This window comes from Pelophylax lessonae (genome assembly GCF_965119305.1).
Source record: "Pelophylax lessonae genome assembly, chromosome: 1".
NCBI lineage: Eukaryota > Metazoa > Chordata > Amphibia > Anura > Ranidae > Pelophylax > Pelophylax lessonae.
In genome coordinates this window covers 453092142-453112558 of record NC_138768.1, presented here as the reverse complement: position 1 = coordinate 453112558, position 20417 = coordinate 453092142, and the positions used below count along the sequence as shown (strand labels likewise).

Here is a 20417-nt window from a genome sequence, read left to right as displayed (position 1 = left end):
ACATTGAAGTCTGCCTACAATTGTAAATTGATGGGGGGATTGTTTCAAAAGCTCAAGAGTTTGAGAGGAATTTTATCTGCCCAGCATTTGGAACATACACATTCATAAGCATAAAGGGAGTAGACAAATATTCACATTCCAAAATCACATAGCGACCATGGGGGTCTAGATTGGAGGACTTGATCCAGAGAGGACAGGGGTGCGTTTGACTAGAATCGCCACCCCGGCCTTGCCAGATGAGTCCAATGCACGAGTGAGGAAAGTATCTAGAGGCGAATTTGAAAGAGCCTCCAGGGAGGAAGTGCGTCTCTTGAATCAGAATCACTTTGGACCCGGATGGCCTAAATTGGGCAGTACAACATTTCTTGATGGAGTTTAGACCTTTAACCTTTAGACCTTAGACCTTTAACATTATAAGATAAGTTTTAAAGCCATAGATAATTAGAAACATGAAGCACACATATTCTGTAAAGTACGGGAAGTGTCCCAATGACATATGAAAAAAAGAAATTAGATCTGAGTGGAAGGTCATACATAAAAAGGAAAGAAAAAAAAAAAAGAAAAATTAAAGTATTCTCATGAAGAAGTCCATACAACCACAAGGCTTCGAAGGCCTAAAAAAGGAAAAGAAAAAAAAAACTGAACAGTTGTCTCGGGAGCCCACGGATTGTACCGCGGGACAGGTGGGGAGACATGGTGACTCCGCAAGATGGCGAGAGAGGGGTCTCAGTCTCCCTCTCCGACCCAACAGTCAGTGAAAAAAGAAAAAACAAATGGCATTACAACCTCTGGACTGCACCGCGGGACTTGTCAACCTTCCCAAAAATAACAATGGGAAAAAACAAGGAGAAGCCCTGGTGAGAGTGTGTCATGGGGCCTAAAGCCAAAGCTGGATCCTGGGAGGCAAACACGGGAAGATCAGGTGGGGTACTTGCTCAGATGGGAACATTGGGGGGTGGCAGAGGTCTTCTTCGAGGGCCCCCTAGCAGGTGTCCAGACCCTGACAGGTGCAGAGGAAGCTCACGGGTGGAAGGTGGTGGGGGAAGAGTCATCAGCCGGGAGAGGCGGAAGGCCCAGGCTTTTAAGGAAAGCTTCACCTTCATGAAGGTCACGGAGGGTGTGCCGTGTTCCATCTTTCATGACACTCAGGCAAAAAGGGAAGCCCCAATAGTAAGGGACTTTGTGAGATTGGAGATGTGCAGTGATGGGTTGCCAAGGTGATTGGAGATAAATCGCTAAAAATGTAAATCTTGTCTCCCTTTTACTTTTACTTTTTTAAGGCTTAATGATATATAAAAAAAAATCCAGTCTAGTGCCAGTCTTTTTAACAATTTATAAATGTCCTAGATATCTGAATGTCACACACACTGTAGTGCTAGAGCACAGAGCTGAGTGTAATTTGAGAGCAGATTGGAAGAAAGTGACACACACTTCTTTTCACTGGTCCACCGTAACATACAGCTGAGGGTAGGAGTCGTGCAGATAGCAGTGGGAAGGAGATTTCAGAGAGGAGCCAGACTCATGCTTTGGATTTAGGTTAGTATACACCATAGAAGGGCGTGCCTTGTTCATTGTTCTGAGGCAGGGGTCCTCAAACTTTTTAAACAGGGGGCCAGTTCACTGTCCCCCAGACACTGTTGGGGGCCGGACTATAGTTTGAAAAAAATATGAACGAATTTCAATGCACATATTTTATTTTATTTGTAGTGCACAAAAAAAATACAATATTTAATGTTTTATTTATATATATATATATATATATATATATATATATATATATATATATATATATATATATATATATATATGTGTACACGCTGAAGAGCATAGTAGTCCCTCCTCCTGCGGCTCGAGAAGCACTCTTAATATAATATATACAGAAGCACCAGTCTGGTAATATAATAATTATATATTTATTAGATTATATTAAAAGACTGCTGCTTTTGTATATATTATATTTAATAGTAAATATAAAATTTACAAAGCAGCAGTCTTGTGTGATCCCCATTATTATATACAGCAGTAAATATAATTTCTCTATCGCTCATTGACAGACGTAGTCCTCGGTGGTTCAACACCCTCGGGTTATGCTGCCCTCTACAGGAGTAGGACTAGACAAGAAAGAAAACGTTCTGGCCACACCCTAGGGGCAGTCCCAGAGGGTATATCCTCTCACTTCCTGCTCTAGCAAATCAGTTTTTTTCTGTCTAGTTAGGAGTAAGGACCTAGATACCTTGCTGGGATCTTCGGTCCTGGCAGGACTTTTTTCTTAGAAAAGATTTTTTAGACCGCTTTTTTTCTCCAGTGTTTCTGTGAGATCTTCAAGCAAGAAAGCTGAACTGGGGGACGGGCTGGATGTTGAGATCCAGTGGTCACCCCAGTTCAGCCTATGAGCGCGTGCAGGCCATAGCTCCGCGCTGGGTCGGCCGCGACGTAGTCCCACTGGACGGGGACTGACCCTGCGAGTTAAACGTCTCGCTGAAACGCCAAAGACCATGAGTCACGGCGTCCATATTGGTCGACAGCCCTCCTACCTCGGTGGAAAGGGGTACTGTCAGGAGTTGGCGCCCGCCTGGTTCCGGTATGGTGAGTAGTATGTTCCCCCTTTCCCCCTGACGGGTCTTGTGGTGAACGCGGGCCCCTCTCTGTAATGGTAAGGATGGGTTCCCCTCTATCCTATAACATGTCACAGATCCCCCTAATTGAGTGTGATTTTTGTGTACAAGAAGCCAGGAGGCTTGGTTTGGGAGCTGACAATCTAATTGTAAAAATGTGAAAATGATTGTAGTCAGTGGCAGTACTAGAACTTTACTGTGATAGTATAAGGTATCCTACCTGTCAGAAGCCACAGGGCGATGTCTATACATGTATACTGCATTCCAGATCATTCCTCCAGCTAAGCAGATGCCTCCCGACGGCCACGGACCGCATACGGCCCGCCAGGGTCCGGTACCGCTGACCACCATGAGGGTGGAGGGTTGTGAGGCCGAGATCCTTCTGCAGACATGCCGCTATTCTGTGCAGGCCGCCGCCATTGTCTGGTAGATTGCACGAGGCCGCCATTTTTGTGTAGCCTCGTGTCTCCAGCATGGGGGCGGCCATGTTTGAGGTGACTCAAACACCTCATGGAGCCAGGGGGAGGCGCCGGCAGGCGTGTTAAGGGGCGGAGCCGCCTCCTTTACCCAGGAAATAGGGCCAAAGACTTCCTGTCTGTAACAAGACAAGCACTGAGCAAGCTGATGAAAACTTCTGTGCATCAGGGATGAGCCTTGGGGTCTCTCTCGGGTCCAAAAAGGCAGGTAACACTGAGGGGCGCTGTTGCGATTGGGGGACACAAAAAAAAAAAAAAAAAAAAAGTTTTTTACTTTGTCATTTTTTGTCGCTGGCAAGTGTCTTGTATAATCATTGACCCTGCCGCATAGGTATCCCCACCTGATCCCCTCAAGGTGGCCGCAGGACCCTCCAGTACCCCACTTGTTTTTAATGCATTATCGGCAGTTTTGGAGTCTTTGGTATCCCGGGTGGAGGTGGGCTGTCAGGGACAGGGGTCAAGAAGCGACCCCCGCCTACCCCTATTGTTTATCAGATACTTCAGGGGCTGTTGTCTCAGGTAATATCTCCTCAGCAGTGAGGAGCACGTTTCTGCCTCCGCCATAGCACAAGAGTGGTGGATGCACTAGTTGTGTCCGTCCGGGAAACCTTTAGTCTTGAGGTTACACCGGCAGAGGTAGCTGAGACTGAGATTCCTTTTTGGTACTTGTTAGCCTACCAAAAGGGCGAAGGATTTTCCTTTACCCAAATGGGGTCGTTTTGAAACGAACCCCTGTTATTTCCAAACGCATAGCTAGGTGCTACATGTTTGAGGAATTCCTCTTTATAGGATAGACGGTACCACCTGCTGTCTTGCCACAGACTGTTAGGATAAAAGGACCTCGTAACTAACGAGGACCTTCCTTTTCTGCTCATAAAGAGTTGTTCGTTCCGCGAGGGCGGGCGATAAGGCGAAACCCTCCAAAGCCCCTTTAGAGGGGTTTCAAAGGGCGCTGGTCGGCTAAACAAAAAGTCCGGCTCAGCCAAGCCTGAAGATACAGCCTGATGCGCCCCTACCCATCTCTGGGGTGGGGGGGATGTCTTCACCGGTTTCTGGAGGACACAGGATCGAGTTTCGATCACTTCCACCGGTGCGATTCTTCCCTTCTAACATTGAACGGTTTCAGGGGTTCTATTCGAACCTATTCACAAAGCCCAGGAAAGAGGGCAAGGTGCGTCCAAATCTGGACTTGGGAAGAAATAGAGTCCATCCGTACAGTGGTGGCCTCCCTGCATCAGGGGGATTTCCTGGCGTCCATAGACATTTAGGAGGCCTATCTTTATATCCCCATCATCGCAGGACATCAGCGTTTTTTCGCTTTCCCAAAGATCATCCCTGGTTCCCACCAGGAGACTGAACTATCTGGGCCTAAGGTTGGATACATCCTGGGCAAGAGTTTCTCCTTGCGGAGAAACTCCAGAAGGTTCAGTCAATGATTCGGATGTTGCTGTCCGTCAATTGGCTGGGACTGATAGTGGCCTTCTTAGAGGCAGTACTGTATACCCAGTCTCATACCCGAATTCTCCTGAAGGAGATTCTTTTTTAATGGAATCAGAATTCCGATTCCCTGGACAATCAGATCCGGTTGAGCGAGCGGACCAGGAAGTCTCCGATGCTCAACCAGGGGAAGTCATTTCTTCTGATAGTATCCAGATTACCAATAAGGGTATCGGAACTGAGAGCGATCAGATTTTGTCTGATTTACTGGATCGAGCAGCTCTAGAGCAGCCCGATTCGGATCCAATCGCATATGGCCTCTTCATCCAGAGGTTTTTCACTAGCTGTCCCTTCATTGGGACATCCCGGATGTGGATCTGTTGGCACCTTGGCTTAACAGGAAGGTGCGGAGGTTTGTAGCTTGCGCCGCGATCCTCTAGCGGACGCAGCAGAAACGCTGATCGCCCCGTGGGGGCAGTATCAGCTACGGCATGCCTTCCATCCTCTTAAGTTGCTGCGGGAACTTCTTCGCAGGATAGAGGTGGAGGGAATTCCAGTTATTCTGGAAATTCCGGACTGACCTCGTCGAGCCTGGTACGCCGGCTTGGTGAGGCTAGTCGCGGACGTTCCTTGGAGACTTCCTCTCAGGGACGATTTGCGGTCTCAGGGACCGATCTTCCATCTTGCTTTACAGTCGCTGGCTTAATGGCCTGGCCATTGAGACCCAGGTACCCAGGAAGGACAAGGGAGTGTCAGCTTCAGTTATTCCTACCTCCAGTTAAAGCAAGGAAAGCGACTTCCAGCACATGGAAGTCTTATATTGCATGGTGTGAATCTATTGGATTTCCCCCACATACCTATTCGGTGACCCGAATTTTGGTCTGTCTGCAACAAGGGGTTGAGCAGAAACTATCCTTGAGCACGATCAAGGGTCAGGTTTTCGGCGTTAGCAATCTTCTTTCAAGAAACCTTTGGCTAATCATTCCTTGGTGCGGAATTTCATCCAGGGGGTGCGACATCTGGCTCCGCCAGTGCGCGCACCCTTACCGCCTGGGATCTTAATTTAGTGTGGTCGGTTCTTCAGAAACTTCTCTTTGAAGATATTAGGGAGATTCCCTTGCTTACATTATCCCAGAAGGTGGCCTTCTTGGTGGCCATTACTTCTGCACGCAGGGTGTCAGAACTGGCCGCATTATCTTGTCGTTCCCCATATCTGGTGGTTCATAGGGATAAGGTGGTTCTTCTTCCGAATCCATCCTTCCTTCCTAAAGTGGTTTTCAGAGTTTTTCATCTGAATAAAAGTATTGTGTTACCTTCCCCGTGTCCTAAGACTAGCCATCCTTGGGAGTTTGCATTACACTCCTTGGATGGGGTTCAGAAGGATACACTTGACTACTACGAACTTGTTTTCGTAAGACGGACTCACTTTTTGTGATCACGGATAGCCCTTGAAGGGGGTTGCCTGTGTCTGCCGCGACCATATCTACATGGCTCAGTCAGACGGTGGTACAGGCCTATTCTATTAAGGGTCGGAATCCTCCGTTCCCTGTTAGGGCGCACTTCACTCGAGCGCTCAGTACTTCCTGGGCCTATCGCCATCAGGCGTCAGTGGTCCAGGTATGTAAGGAGGCCACCTGGTCGTCGGTACATACCTTTACAAAATTTTATAAGATTGATGTGATGGCATTGGCGGATGCCTCATTTGGCCGCAAGGTTTTGCAGGCCGCAATTTGAGGAGACCGGTGGTCTACCTCGGGGGTTTTTTTCTGTTGAAAAATTTCTGTTGAGTCTCATTGTTGAGGATGAGCATTGTAAACTTCTAGTTGGCACCGGTTGGGCCTTCTAGATTGGATTTGATTTCCATTTTCCCACCCCTCATTTGTGGTACTGCTTTGGGACGTCCCGAGGGTGTTGAATCACCGAGGACTACGTCTGTCAATGAGCGATAGAGAAAAATTGATTTTTGTAAAATCTTACCGTAAAATCCTTTTCTCTTAGCTCATTGACAGACGTAGTACCCGCCCCTCTGTTTTTGAGTTGGGTTGGGTTAAATTCTCTAAACACTGCTTTGTGACATAACTGATTTGCTAGAGCAGGAAGTGAGAGGATATACCCTCTGGGACTGCACCTAGGGTGTGGCCAGAACGTTTTCTTTCCTGTCTAGTCCTACGCCTGTAGAGGGCAGCATAACCCGAGGGTGTTGAATCACCGAGGACTACGTCTGTTAATGAGCTAAGAGAAAAGAATTTTACGGTAAGATTTTACAAAAATCCATTTTTCTCTTACGTCCTCCGACAGTCGCCGCCCCTTCCCAAGTCTTCACCAATGGGTATTGACCTTTGCTCCGCAGGAGTAGCTAGGCAACAAGATTTGTTAATAACAAAAGCTTTTAGCATAGACACACCCCTAGGGGCTGTCCCCTTAGTCAATACCTCCCTGCACCAGCATTTCCAACTCAGTTTGATCTTGCCTAGCTTAGGAGTAGCAGGCTTTCCTGTGCTGGGGCTTCAGTCTCAGCCTTCTACCCTTTTTTGATTTTATTTCAAGTATTTTTTCTTTTCTTTACTAGCTGTTATTTTGTCAGCTTTAGTTTAGGGATCTTCGGAAGAAGATGATCATGCGGAGCTGGGTCTCGGACTGGCCGCCCTGGATCCCAGGGCTGAGAGCCAGATGGATCCCCAGCCTGCCATCGAGCGTTCAGCTACGGTTCGCCCTGGCGCTATGAACGACACATCCCTGTTCGCTGCAGGGATGCTGCCTGTGAGGTGGCTACCTCACTGGACACCACTCTGCGGTCTTGTGCTGCGGTTACACTGCGTCCTGGCTGCGGCACTCCCTGTCATCCTGATAGCGGTTTGTCGCTTGAGAAGGCTCCCCACGCCATCCGGTACGGTAAGCACCTTCTGTGTGGGGACCATCTGTGTGGGTGTTCAGTCTGTGGCTGTGTGTACCCTTATGTCTGTGTGCTGTGCGGGCTCCCTGTCAGATCCCTGTATGGATGCATGCCTTTTGGGCTGCTAAGGGGGGCCCTTAGCTGTGAATTCTGTGGGGCTGAATGACAGACATGCCTGAGCGGCGGCCGCTATGCGGCCCGCCTTTCTTTTTGCAAGAAAATGCTATGGATGGCCCTGTCCTGTACAGCGCTGTGTTTTGGCACAGAATGCCGCCATTTTGGCGGGCCGCGCTCGCTCGAGCACATGTCGGCGCCATTTTCTTGTAGCCTCGATCCCTCAGCCTGAGCGGCCATTTTTGCGGAGCCTTCATAGGCTATAATAGTCAGCCGGTTATTGCATCACTTCCTCTTTCTCTGGGACAGCGATCGGTGGCGGCAGCTTGTGTGTGCTCTCTCCATGTTTTTTCCTTCTTGTCCTGTCATTCCTTGCTCAGTGTTCTCTATCCCTGTGGGATCGGTGCATGCAGTAGTGTGCGGTGGGCTGCGCTCGCCGGGTGTTAAAGGGACAGTACCCCTTTTTGATTTTATACTGTGGGCATGGATTCTCAGGACAGCAAGTTTCCCCCCGCCCTGGTGGGGGACCAGGGGGCTGCTGCACCCCCCGAGGGGGCCGATCTGACCACTGTAGTGGCATCCTTGGTGTCTCAGGTGCAGATGCTGATGGCTGAACGATCCGCAAAAAGGGCCAGGTTATCCATTTCCTCTGATTCAGAGGGCGATATGGCTGCTGGGGCTGGCGTGCCTTTCTCAGGGTCTCGCTCATCTCTGGACCTCGTGGGGTCTGAGGGGGAGGCGGAGGTGGAAGGGATTGATACTTCTCCCCCTGGCTCGCCTGAAGAGCTTGCACTCATGGATGAGCTGATCGCTTCCATTAAGGATACTTTGCACTTGGATGAGCCAGCACCTCCAACTAGGGTGTCCTCCTTTGGGACGCAAAGGACCCGCAAATCTGCGCAGGTTTTTCCCTGCCCTGCTGAATTTCACCATACGGTTAATGAGCAGTGGCGCAATTTAAAGAAGCCCTTTACAGTGCCGAATAGGTTTAAACTGCTTTATCCATTCGTGCCATCCACCGACGAGCGTTGGTGTGTGGCGCCTCAGGTGGATCACGCGGTAGCCATTTTGAACAAAGCTACTGCGATTCCTTCTGAGGATACCCCGGTTTTCCGGGACCCTATGGACAGGAGATTGGAGTCTCTTGCCCGTCATGCCTACATGGTTGCTGGTTCTATGCTGAAACCTATTTTTGCTTCGGTTATGGCGGCCCAGGCGGTTGCCGGTTGGACGAAGGTGCTCAGGCGCACCCTGGTGGCTGCTTCGGCTCCGCCCACCACATTGGCCCTGGTGGATCAAATCCATCATGGCGTCATGTACTTGTGTGATGCGGACTTGAATTGGGCTCCTTTGGCTGCACGTCTGTCTGGCGTGGCGGTGCTCAACCGTCGCCTGATATGGCTGAAGAATTGGTCTGTGGACCAATCTTCTCGCAAGACGTTGGCGGATTTTCCCTACATGGGATCTCGCCTCTTCGGCGAGGCTTTGGATACTCTGATTAAAGGTGTTACTGGGGGCAAGAGTACTCTTACCCCAGAATCCCAAGCACAAGTCTTTCCGTGGAAAACAGAACCCCTCGTTTAGGCCCTCCCAGGGGTCCTTTCGTGCCTTTCGGTCACAATCCAAGGGCAAGCCCTTCAAGGGCCAAGGCTCTCAGAAGAAGCCGTGGGCGGGTAAGCAAAAATCCGGTCAGTCCGGTTCCACTACCCACTCTAGTTCCGCCTGAAGGGGCGCCCTCACCCGTTTCTGGGGTGGGGGGACGTCTGCGCGGTTTCCTACAGCCTTGGCTGATCCGCATTCAGGACAGATGGGTTCAGGAAATCGTTCGATCTGGTTACAAGATCGAATTTCTCTCTCGGCCGGCGGGCAGATTTTTTCCCTCAAATCTTCAGCTGTCTCCGGAGCGTTTGCAGGATCTGCGCCTGGCGGTGCAGGACCTGCGGGCCCAGGGGGTGGTGGTTCCGGTGCCTCATTGGGACAGATTTCGGGGGTTTTACTCCAATCTGTTCACTGTGCCCAGAAAGGAGGGCAAGGTGCGTCCTATTCTGGATTTAAAAGCTCTGAACCGCTTTGTGCGGGTGCGCAAGTTCCGCATGGAATCCCTGCGCTCGGTGGTGGCTGCCCTGAGTCCGGGGGAGTTCATGGCCTCCATCGATCTGAAGGATGCGTACCTACACATCCCCATCTTCGAGGGTCATCAACGGTACCTTCCATTCGCCATTGCGGAGGAACACTACCAATTCGTGGCGTTACCTTTCGGTCTCGCTTCGGCTCCGCGGGTTTTTACCAAGGTGCTGGCGCCGGTCCTGGCCCTGTTGCGGGCACAGGGTATTGCGGTCTTGGGGTATCTGGACGATCTCCTCATACGGTCAACTGCCAGCCAGAGCCTAATGGCCGACCTGTCCACCACGGTGCAGACTCTGCAAGAGTTCGGTTGGACCATAAACTTTCCGAAGTCGACTCTGTGTCCTTCGGTTCGCCTTCCCTATCTGGGGATGATTCTGGACTCTGTACAGGCAAAAGTTTTCCTTCCGGAGGACAAACTCCGGACGCTTCAGGACGAGGTCGGGGCCCTCAGGGCCAACCACAGCTCGTCCCTCCGGACATGCATGAGATGTCTGGGGTTGATGGTTTCCGCCTTCGAGGCGATCCCCCTTTGCCCAGTTCCACACGCGGGGTCTCCAGGCGGAGATTCTGGCGAAGTGGGACGGGCGTCCGCAGTCCCTGGATCTGCGGATCTCGTTGAGCCACCGCACCAGACAGTCTTCTGTGGTGGCTCCAGTCCCCGGCAGTGTCGAGTGGCAAGTCTTTTCGTCCGTTGCTGTGGACGGTGGTCACCACGGATGCCAGCCTGACGGGCTGGGGTGGTGTCCTGGGCAATCTGTCCGCCCAGGGGACATGGTCGGAGGAGGAGCCCTCCCTTCCGATCAACATTCTGGAATTGCGAGCGATAAAGCTTTGCCTTCTGCAATGGTCGGAACGGCTTCAGGGCCGTCCGGTTCGGGTTCAGACGGACAATGCCACCGCGGTGGCCTACGTCAACCACCAAGGGGGCACCAGGAGTGCCCGAGCGGCTCGGGAAGTAGCCGACATTCTGTCTTGGGCCGAGACGCACGTCCCGGCGATAACGGCAGTTCACATTCCGGGGGTGGAGAACTGGCAGGCGGATTATCTGAGTCGCCAGACCCTGGACCAGGGAGAATGGTCCCTTCACCCGGATGTCTTCCAGATGTTGTGCGCGAAGTGGGGTTCCCCAGATGTGGACCTGTTCGCGTCTCGTCTAAACAACAAGGTGGAAAGGTTCGTGGCAAGGACGCGCGATCCTCAGGTAGACGCCTCAGACGCGTTAGTGGCGCCCTGGCATCGGTATCGTCTGGTGTACGCCTTTCCGATTCAGCTGCTGTCCAGGCTCCTTCGCAGGTTAGCCTCGGAACCGCACACGGTGATTCTGGTGGCACCGGACTGGCCTCGCCGGTCTTGGTACGCAGACCTCGTAAATCAGGCAGTCGACGCTCCGTGGCGTCTGCCGCTTCAAGAAGACCTTCTGTCTCAAGGGCCGATATTCCATCCTGCTTTACAGTCGCTGGCTTTGACGGCCTGGCTGTTGAAAGCCAGGTCCTGAGGGACAGAGGTCTCTCCCCTGAGGTCATTCCCACTTTGATCAAGGCTAGAAAAGCCTCGTCGGGAAAAATTTACTACCGTACTTGGAAAGCATACTTTACCTGGTGTGAGTCCAGGGGGTTTTCCCCTCGCTCGTACTCGGTGTCCAGAGTGTTGGCTTTCCTCCAGACTGGAGTGGACCAGCGTTTGTCGGAGCTGGCGGCTTTGTCCTGCAGCTCTCCCTACTTGGTGATCCACAAGGATAAGGTGGTCCTGCGACCTATCCCGTCCTTTCTACCGAAAGTGATCTCGGATTTTCACCTTAATGAGGAAATTGTCTTGCCTTCGCTCTGCGCGAAGCCAAAGCATCCTAAGGAGGTTGCCTTACATTCGTTGGATGTTGTACGGGCGATCAGGGTTTACCTGTCGTCCACTAAGCCTTTCCGCAAGGCGGATTCCCTCTTTGTCCTTCCTGAGGGACCTCCGGAAGGGCATGGCGGCGTCGGCGGCGACTATCGCCAAATGGATTAGACAAACCATTGTGCAGGCCTATGCCTTGAAGGGGAAGGTCCCTCCCTTCCCTGTGAAAGCGCACTCTACCAGGTCTTTGAGTGCGTCTTGGGCTTACAGGCATCAGGCTTCTGTGGCCCAGGTGTGTAAGGCGGTGACTTGGTCGTCCGTTAACACCTTCTCAAAGTTCTATAAGGTGGATGTTCAGGCATCGGCTGATGCCTCCTTTGGCCGTAAAGTTCTCAGTGCGGCAGTGCCTTAGGGACCCCTGTTTTTTGGGTCTTTGGCTGTTGGGGTGTTTTACCTCTGGGTTACTTGTTTTTTCCTGGGTTGTTGCTCCTGTTGAGCACGATTTTCCTGTTGCCCAGTTGGTTCTCTTACTGTGTGTAAGGTTCCTTTCTCTGATGTGGGTACTGCGTTGCTTTTCTGCGGCTGCGTCTCCCACCCCTCAGGTCTACACTGCTTTGGGACGTCCCATTGGTGAAGACTTGGGAAGGGGCCGCGACTGTCGGAGGACGTAAGAGAAAACAGAATTTTTGTAAAATCTTACCGTAAAATTCCTTTCTCCGAGTCCTCCGACAGTCGCCGCCCCCTGCCCCTCTTTTGGGGTTTTTGTGTACTCTTACTGCTATGCTACCAAACTGAGTTGGAAATGCTGGTGCAGGGAGGTATTGACTAAGGGGACAGCCCCTAGGGGTGTGTCTATGCTAAAAGCTTTTGTTATTAACAAATCTTGTTGCCTAGCTACTCCTGCGGAGCAAAGGTCAATACCCATTGGTGAAGACTTGGGAAGGGGCGGCGACTGTCGGAGGACTCAGAGAAAGGAATTTTACGGTAAGATTTTACAAAAATTCAGTTTATATACAAAAGCAGCAGTCTTGTGTGATCCCCATTATTATATACAGCAGTAAATATAATATATACAAAAGCAGCAGTCGTGTGTGTGATCCCCATTGTTATATACAGCAGTAAATATAATATATAAGCTGCAGTCGTGTGTGATCCCCCTTGTTATATACAGCAGTAAATATAATGTATACAAAAGCAGCAGTCTTGTGTGATCCTCAAAATTATTATTAATTCTTTACTGATATATAATATTGGGGATCACACAAGAATGCTGCTTTTGTATGTATTATAGTTTCCTGCTGACATATAATATTGGGGAATGTGGGGATCACACAAGACTGCTGCTTACATATTTACTGCTGATTATAAAATTATATCCTGATTCATAATCGCACACTGGCCATGTGGGACAGCCAGGGACTGTGGGCGCCTCTGTTCTCTTGTGGGTGGGGGCGAATGACGTCACGTTGAGGCACTCATCACTTCATTGGCTGGAAGCACCTGTCCTGTGTGAGGCCTGCACAATTGCACAGTGAGTGACAGGCAGTCAGCCCTATGCCGATGGAGTCTCGCGGTGCCGCGATAGCCGCGTCCGCTGCTGTGCCCGGCAAACAACATGAATGATCCATCGCGACCGGTGGGCTGGGTTCAGGACCGTGGCGGGCCGAATGCGGCCTGCGGGCCGTAGTTTGGGGACCCCTGTTCTGAGGTTTACAACCACTTTAAAAGAAGCAAAGAGGCTGTCACTGCCGACCTCTGCTGATTTTGCCCCACAGTTCTTTTTTTTCTCAGATCGCCTTTCAGGACAGCACCTGGAGAGAGCGCAGCTCCACCCAATCCACAGGAAACACTGCAAATAAAAACTCCTCCTCTTCCACCATGCCTCAGTCATTTGTGTTTCCTCCGCCATGGTGGAAGCATTGCAGGAGCTATGTGGAAGGGCTGCACTCTCTCCAGGGGGAGAGAGGGATTTGTTACCCAGTTTTTGTTTGCTGTTTCAGCATTTAGAGCATCCCAGCTCCCCTCCCTGGAGTGTCAAAGGGGGTATGCTCCGGAGCCTCTCACCTCGTTTGCTCAGGGGAGCTGAAACCCATCGGAGGATCCGGTCCGGGCGTCAGAGTTCCGCGCTTCGGCCGGTCGGCGGGCGGGGAGCCGCTTTTGGCATTCGAATCTCCCGCACTTTCGGACTCTGATCCCGGGGACGCGCGGCGTCACTTCCGGTGGACGGGACTTCCGGTGGGGGCGTGGCGGCGTTTGCTCCAACCGCAATACACGCAGGGGTCAGAGGCAGGTCACGAGGCCGGCGCTTCCGGTCCACAGAGGAGGACGCGGGAAGCGGTATTTAAATGGAGAGATCTGCCAGCAAGCTGCGCTTTTCAACAACATGGAGGAAAAGTCTGCAGCGACGGTGGAAGCAGGCACCGCCAGCGCCGGCCAAGCTCAGGTAGGAGAGGTGCAGTGGTGCCTCTTTTTCTTTACTGTGTGAGCTTTTATTGTGGGGTTTCTTCCCTCCTCCTTTGGAGCCTGCCCTGTAGACTGAGTAACTGTTCCCAGTCTAACAGGATACATATGCATAAGGGAGTCTCTTTCTTCTGATCCTTTTTGGTGTGGGTCACGATTTTCTCCCTTGCAAGAAATCACTAGGTGGTGGTTTTCTTTTATTAGTGGTTATTGGGCTTTCATGGTGGCTTTTTCTTTACTAGGTTAAAGCCACAGTGAAGACAAGAGCCCCAGCATCAAGGAAATGCCCTTCATGCAAGAATCCACTCAGAGATTCCTGGGTGAAGCCACTTTGTAAAGCATGTATTGCTGACCTTGTGAAGGAAGAGTCTAGTCAGCAGAATAATGAATTCATATCTTCATTTAAAGAACTCACAGACACCCTGTCCTCAGTTCGTTCCCTGTTATCCAGGACGCCACAAGTTCTATCAGATTCCCAACAAACGCGTAGTACATCTTCCCAGCCGTCTACTTCTAAGTCTGCAGTGTCAAGCGATTCAGAAGATGAGGGGGAGAGTGCTCTCTGTTCCATCAGGGATTCAGAGGAGGAAGAGAAGGAAGAGGTGGCTAGTTCTTCCAGATACAAATTATCCTTGGAAGAGGTTGATGAGTTGCTGAAAGCGATTTACACCACGTTGGAAATCGCAGAAGAAAAGGTGCAAGTTTCACTTCATGACAGAATGTACCAAGGCCTTGAACAGACAAAGCGCAGGGTTTTTCCTGTTCATAAAGTCCTTACGGAATCTATTGAAAAAGAGTTGAAGGACCCAGAGAGGGCCCCTTTTTTCTCTAAATCCCTAAGAAGGAGATTTCCTTTTGAAGAGGATACGGCGCACCTATGGAACAAGAAGCCCAGAGTGGATGCTGCTTTTTCTCAGGTGTCTCGCCGCACGAATTTGGCGTTCGAAGACATGGGTGTTCTGAAAGACGCCATGGATAAAAGGGCAGATTCTCTCCTTAAAAAGGCTTGGGACTCCTCTACGTCCAGCCTTAAGCCGGCCATGGCCTCCACGGTGGTAGCCAGAAATCTTGAGTGCTGGCTCGAACAACTTAAAGGGCACGTGGAGGCTGGAACAGCAAGGAAAGATCTCCTGGATTCATTTCCGCTGCTCCTAAAGGCAGTAAAATATATGGCCGATGCTTCTGCTGAGTCTATCAAAATGTCTGCCAGGTCAGCAGCCCTCGTCAACTCTGCCAGGAGGGCAGTCTGGTTGAAAACCTGGACAGGTGATTCAGCTTCTAAGGTGAAACTCTGTGGTTTACCTTTTGCCGGTGACTTGCTTTTCGGGCCTGAATTGGAAGCAATTCTTGACAGAACGGCGGATAAGAAGGCCTTTCCGTCAAAAAAGAAATCGCCTCCTAAGAAGAGATTTCGTTCTGTTCAACAAACCAACAGAGGTCGTGAACAAGATCAGAGATCAAGATGGACTTCCCATAAAGGCAAAGGGAAAGGTGGAGTCCTCTTTAGACCACCTGACCAGGCCAATAAAAGCAAGTGACAACAGTCTTCCAGTGGGAGGAAGGCTGTTATCGTTCCTCCCACGTTGGGAAGAGGTATCCACAAGCCCCTTTGTGAAGAATATAGTGGCTCAAGGATACAAACTGGAGTTTTCGGAGACACCTCCAAGCAGATTCCATGTTACTCCCCTTCCAAGGGATCCGGAAGAGGCTTCCTTAATGATGTCTCTTTTACAAGAGCTGATTCAACAGGAAGTGATTATCCAAGTCCCCGAGGGGCAACAAGGCCGTGGGTTTTATTCTCAGATCTTTCTAGTGAAAAAACCCTCAGGCAAGTACCGAATGATCCTAAATTTGAAAATCCTAAACAGATCAATTCGGTACAAGCACTTCAGGATGGACACCATTTATTCAGTGACCAAACTGTTGTCCCCAAACTGTTTCATGGCATCCTTGGATCTGAGGGACGCTTACCTGCACATCCCAATAAATCAGGAGTGCCAGAAATTCCTAAGGCTGGCGGTCAATCTCAGGGAATCGGTCTGGCATCTGCAGTTCAGGGCCCTCCCCTTTGGCCTCTCATCTTCTCCAAGGGTGTTTACCAAGGTAATGGCGGATGCCCTAGAGCCATTAAGGCTGAGGGGTATTTCAATTGTCCCTTACCTGGACGATCTGCTAATTTTTGCAGAGTCCAAGAGCCAGGCATTGGTACACCTTCAGGAGACTCAGGACCACCTAGAGAGTCTGGGGTGGCTCATGAATTTGGAGAAATCCAGCTTGATTCCATCTCAGCAGATAAAATTTCTGGGATACAGAATAGATTCGGTCCTCCAGAAGGTGTTTCTACCTCAAGAAAAGATCGAGACGACTCAGAACGCAGTTGCTCGATTACAAAGCAATCATCAGGTTACTGTCAGGTCGGCCATGGCAGCTTTGGGCTTGCTCACAGCCGCTATCCCTGCAGTACAGTGGGCAAGACTGCATTCCCGTTTTCTCCAGAGAGACATTCTGCAGAGTTGGTCATACCCGGAACATCTGGAGAAATCAATCAGAATCTCCACGAAAGCAAAGAGATCTCTGTGGTGGTGGAGGAATTCCAGAAATCTGGAAGAAGGTCTGCAATAGACTTTCCAGACGAACAAACGTCTGACGACGGATGCCAGTTCGTGGGGTTGGGGAGCCCACCTGGAAGGCCGGACGATGCAAGGGACATGGTCCAAAGCAGAGTCCAGGAAATCATCCAACTGGCGGGAGTTGAAAGCCATCCTTTTGGGTCTTTGGTCCTTTCAACAGACAGTCAGGGGCCATCATGTGCAAGTTCTGTCGGACAACATGACAGCAGTGGCCTACGTGTCAAAGCAAGGAGGCACAAGAAGCAGACAGCTATCAGATCTGGCAATACAGCTACTCTCCTGGGCGGAGAAAAATCTAGCCTCTCTGACAGCGGTGCATCTGAAGGGGTCACAAAACCTTCTAGCAGATCTGCTGAGCAGGAAAAAGGTGTTGGAATCAGAATGGAGTCTGAATCAAGAAGTATTCATGCAGATCGTGGAAGTCTGGGGTCTTCCCCAAATAGATTTGTTCGCTTGTCAACAGAACAACAAAGTCCAAAGATTCTTTTCCCTACACAGGGAGGATCAGGACTGGGGCTTGGATGCTCTAGCCCATCCATGGGACTTCCGTTTGTCTTACGCGTTCCCTCCATTCCAACTGATTCCGTTGGTTCTCAAAAAGTTCAGGGAAGAAAAGACCAACTTGATTCTGATTTACACCTTACTGGCCAAAGAGACCTTGGTTCGCCCTCCTGCTGAATCTTGCCTCAGAACCTCCCTGGAAACTTCCGTACAGGAGAGATCTTTTGACACAGGGGAACCTAGTGTACCCAGAACTGGACCGCTTACAACTGACAGCGTGGTTACTGAAGAAGACATCTTGAGAGCCAGAGGCCTGTCAGAAAAAGTTATCTCCACCCTTCTCTCCAGCAGGAAGAAGGTGACTAGGGATATTTACTTGAAAGTCTGGAGAAAATACAACTTTTGGTGTTCCAGCAAAAATTTTGAATTAAAAAATTTAATTTCAGTGCTTGAGTTCCTCCATGAGGGAATGGAGAAAGGACTAGCAGCAAGTACTTTAAAGACGCAAGTAGCGCACTTTCAGTTTTTTTCGAAAAGACTTTGTCCCAAGAGACTCTAATCATTCGTTTTTTCAAGGCATTAGCCCGCAATAGGCCAATAGCCCTTAAAGTATTTCCCAAATGGGATTTGACCATTGTGTTACAAGGTCTGACTAAGTTTCCTTTTGAACCTTTAAAAGAGGCTTCCCTGAAGAATTTAGTTTTGAAGACTATCTTTTTGATAGCAATAACCTCGGCCAGGAGGATCAGTGAGATCCAGGCCCTCTCAATTTCAGACCCTTTTTTGACAATTTTTGCAGATCGAGTAGTCCTAAGAACGGACCCAGCCTTTCTTCCAAAGATTGCTTCATCTTTTCATAGATCACAAGAAATTGTCTTACCAACTTTCTCCTCAACTCCTAGTAATACTCGGGAAGAATCCTTTCATACCTTGGATGTGAGGAGATGCTTACTTCAGTTCCTCCTGGTAACTAAGGAATTTAGAAAGACAAATGCATTATTTGTCATCTTCTCAGGGTCCCGTATAGGAGAAAAAGCATCAAAGAGCACTTTAGGCAAATGGCTCAGATGGGCAATTGAACAGGCTTATGTAGCTCAAGGAGAAGAACCTCCAGAAGGCATCTTGGCGCATTCTACAAGGTCTGTGGCAACCTCATGGGCTGAAAGGGCCGGTGCTTCGCCTGATCAAATCTGCAAGGCAGCTACCTGGTCCAGCTATTCAACCTTTATTAGACATTACAGGTTGGACTTGTTGTCAGCTCAGGATCAAGCCTTCGGCAGAAAAGTTCTGCAGGCAGTGGTCCCACCCTAAGTGTAAGTTACTCGCTTATCCTCTCCAGGTGCTGTCCTGAAAGGCGATCTGAGAAAACCTTAGTTACTTACCGGTGACGGTATTTCTAAGAGCCTTTCAGGACAGCAGCAGCTACCCCCCCCCCCCCCCTTGGTTTTGTTTATAATATAATTTGTAAATGTTTAACCTGTGGTAGTTTGTTTTCCAGCATGTCGGAGGCTACTCTATGACTGAGGCATGGTGGAAGAGGAGGAGTTTTTATTTGCAGTGTTTCCTGTGGATTGGGTGGAGCTGCGCTCTCTCCAGGTGCTGTCCTGAAAGGCTCTTAGAAATACCGTCACCGATAAGTAACTAAGGTTTTTTTTTTTTTTTCAGTGCAATGTGCCACTAACCAGTATGGTAATAAGGAGTGTACTCTTGCTTATCAGATCTGTATTGTTGTTTCAGTTCGATGTCTTAGACAGTAGCAAAATCGATGGGTCAGTATTCAATCAAGAAAACTAAAATTTTTCAAGAGTAGGCTATGACAGTGTGTGCATTTTAGTCATGACAGGTGAAACTCTATTTATAATGTTGACCAACTAGTAAGCATGCTTGTATTCCCTTTTTGTGTAGAGCATAGTGGCAGAACCCAGCCTTACCCTTTTGAACGTCTGCTATTTGGAGCCTGTGCTGGACTCTTAGGACAATCTGCTTCCTATCCTCTGGATGTGGTAAGACGACGCATGCAGACTGCTGGTGTTACCGGACATACTTATGGCTCCATCCTTGGTACCATGAGGGAAGTGGTGGCTGAAGAAGGGCTCATCCGTGGTCTGTATAAAGGGCTCAGCATGAACTGGGTGAAGGGTCCAATTGCAGTAGGCATCAGCTTTACCACCTTTGACCTAACACAGATTCTTCTGAAAAAGTTCCAACAAATGTCCAATGTTCAGAGGTAGAGCGGGATGGGGTTCTTTAACTCTCTTGCTGTTGCAAGAAATTCTATTTTCTTACAGCGAAGGCCCCTTTCAAATGGGCGTCCGTATGTTTGTCCGTTTTTCATCCATCCGTTGACGGATGAAAAACGGACATCAATGCATCTCTATGAGAAAATGGATGTAAACGAATGATCATCCATTTACATCTTTTTACATCAACATCCACTTTTTGTAACCAATCAAATCCCTATTTTTCTTTCATTAAAAAGCCAGAACAGAAGAAAAACAAACTCCGTTTTTGCATTGGTAGTGGATGTAAAAAAAACTGATGTAAATGAATCCTTTTTTTCTTTGGAAAAAAACAGATGAAATGAACAGATCGCTCGTGTGAAAGCACCGTAAGGGGTTAAAGTGACAAATTCCTTCTTACCAATGTGAAGGAATAAGATTGTTCTGTAAAGAAATTGATTGGTGCTACGGTAGTAAAGTTAGCCAATATGTTATGGCTACAGAAAGAAATTTAAATATTTAACCACAGTTGCCAAAACAGGTGGCAACGTTGTCAGTGGTTGGAATGGGGGGTTTAAAAAAAAAAAAAAGCCTAGGGGTGTGCCAATCAGTGGCCCTTATTAACAACATCTCCGTACTTAATAGCACACTCACTGGAGCACAAAGACGCACAGTGATAAGCATTTCCCCATCCACACCATGAACAAAGCTGCTATTGCCATCTCATTTTTGTGCCAGAGTTATATGCTTTAGCTATGTCTGTAAAACTCTATGGAATTTCAGACACTTGGCCACGGAAGTATTAAACATGCTTACAGGACAACTCCTGTGAAATATGTATGAGTTCGGAAGCATCTCAAAATGTAAAAAAAAAGCTGCATTTGTCCATTGACCCAGGCCCAAAGTCTGTCGATTTATATGCACTAATACTACTTGGCTCTTTTTTTTAAATCCATGCTTGAAAGGATCCTGCACCATTTTTGCCTCTAGTTCTGTGCATATGGCTGCCCCTTAGACCTAAATGATTTTAACACATAGGGGTTGATTTACTAAAACTGGAGAGTGCAAATATTTTATTCACAATAGAAAATAGAACAAACATCAAGTATTTA

At 49.2% G+C, this 20417-nt stretch overlaps 1 protein-coding gene across 1 annotated transcript in view; it reads left to right on the top strand.

Moving 5' to 3' along the window:
- Positions 1-19374, top strand: part of SLC25A42 (solute carrier family 25 member 42) — a 133837-nt gene extending 114463 nt beyond the window's left edge. Inside the window, exon 7 of the mRNA XM_082243919.1 lies at positions 18992-19374. Coding sequence (XP_082100045.1) covers positions 18992-19317 — 326 coding nt within the window. The 3' untranslated portion in view covers positions 19318-19374. The remainder of the gene's footprint in view (positions 1-18991) is intronic.
- The last annotated feature ends 1043 nt before the right edge of the window (positions 19375-20417 follow it).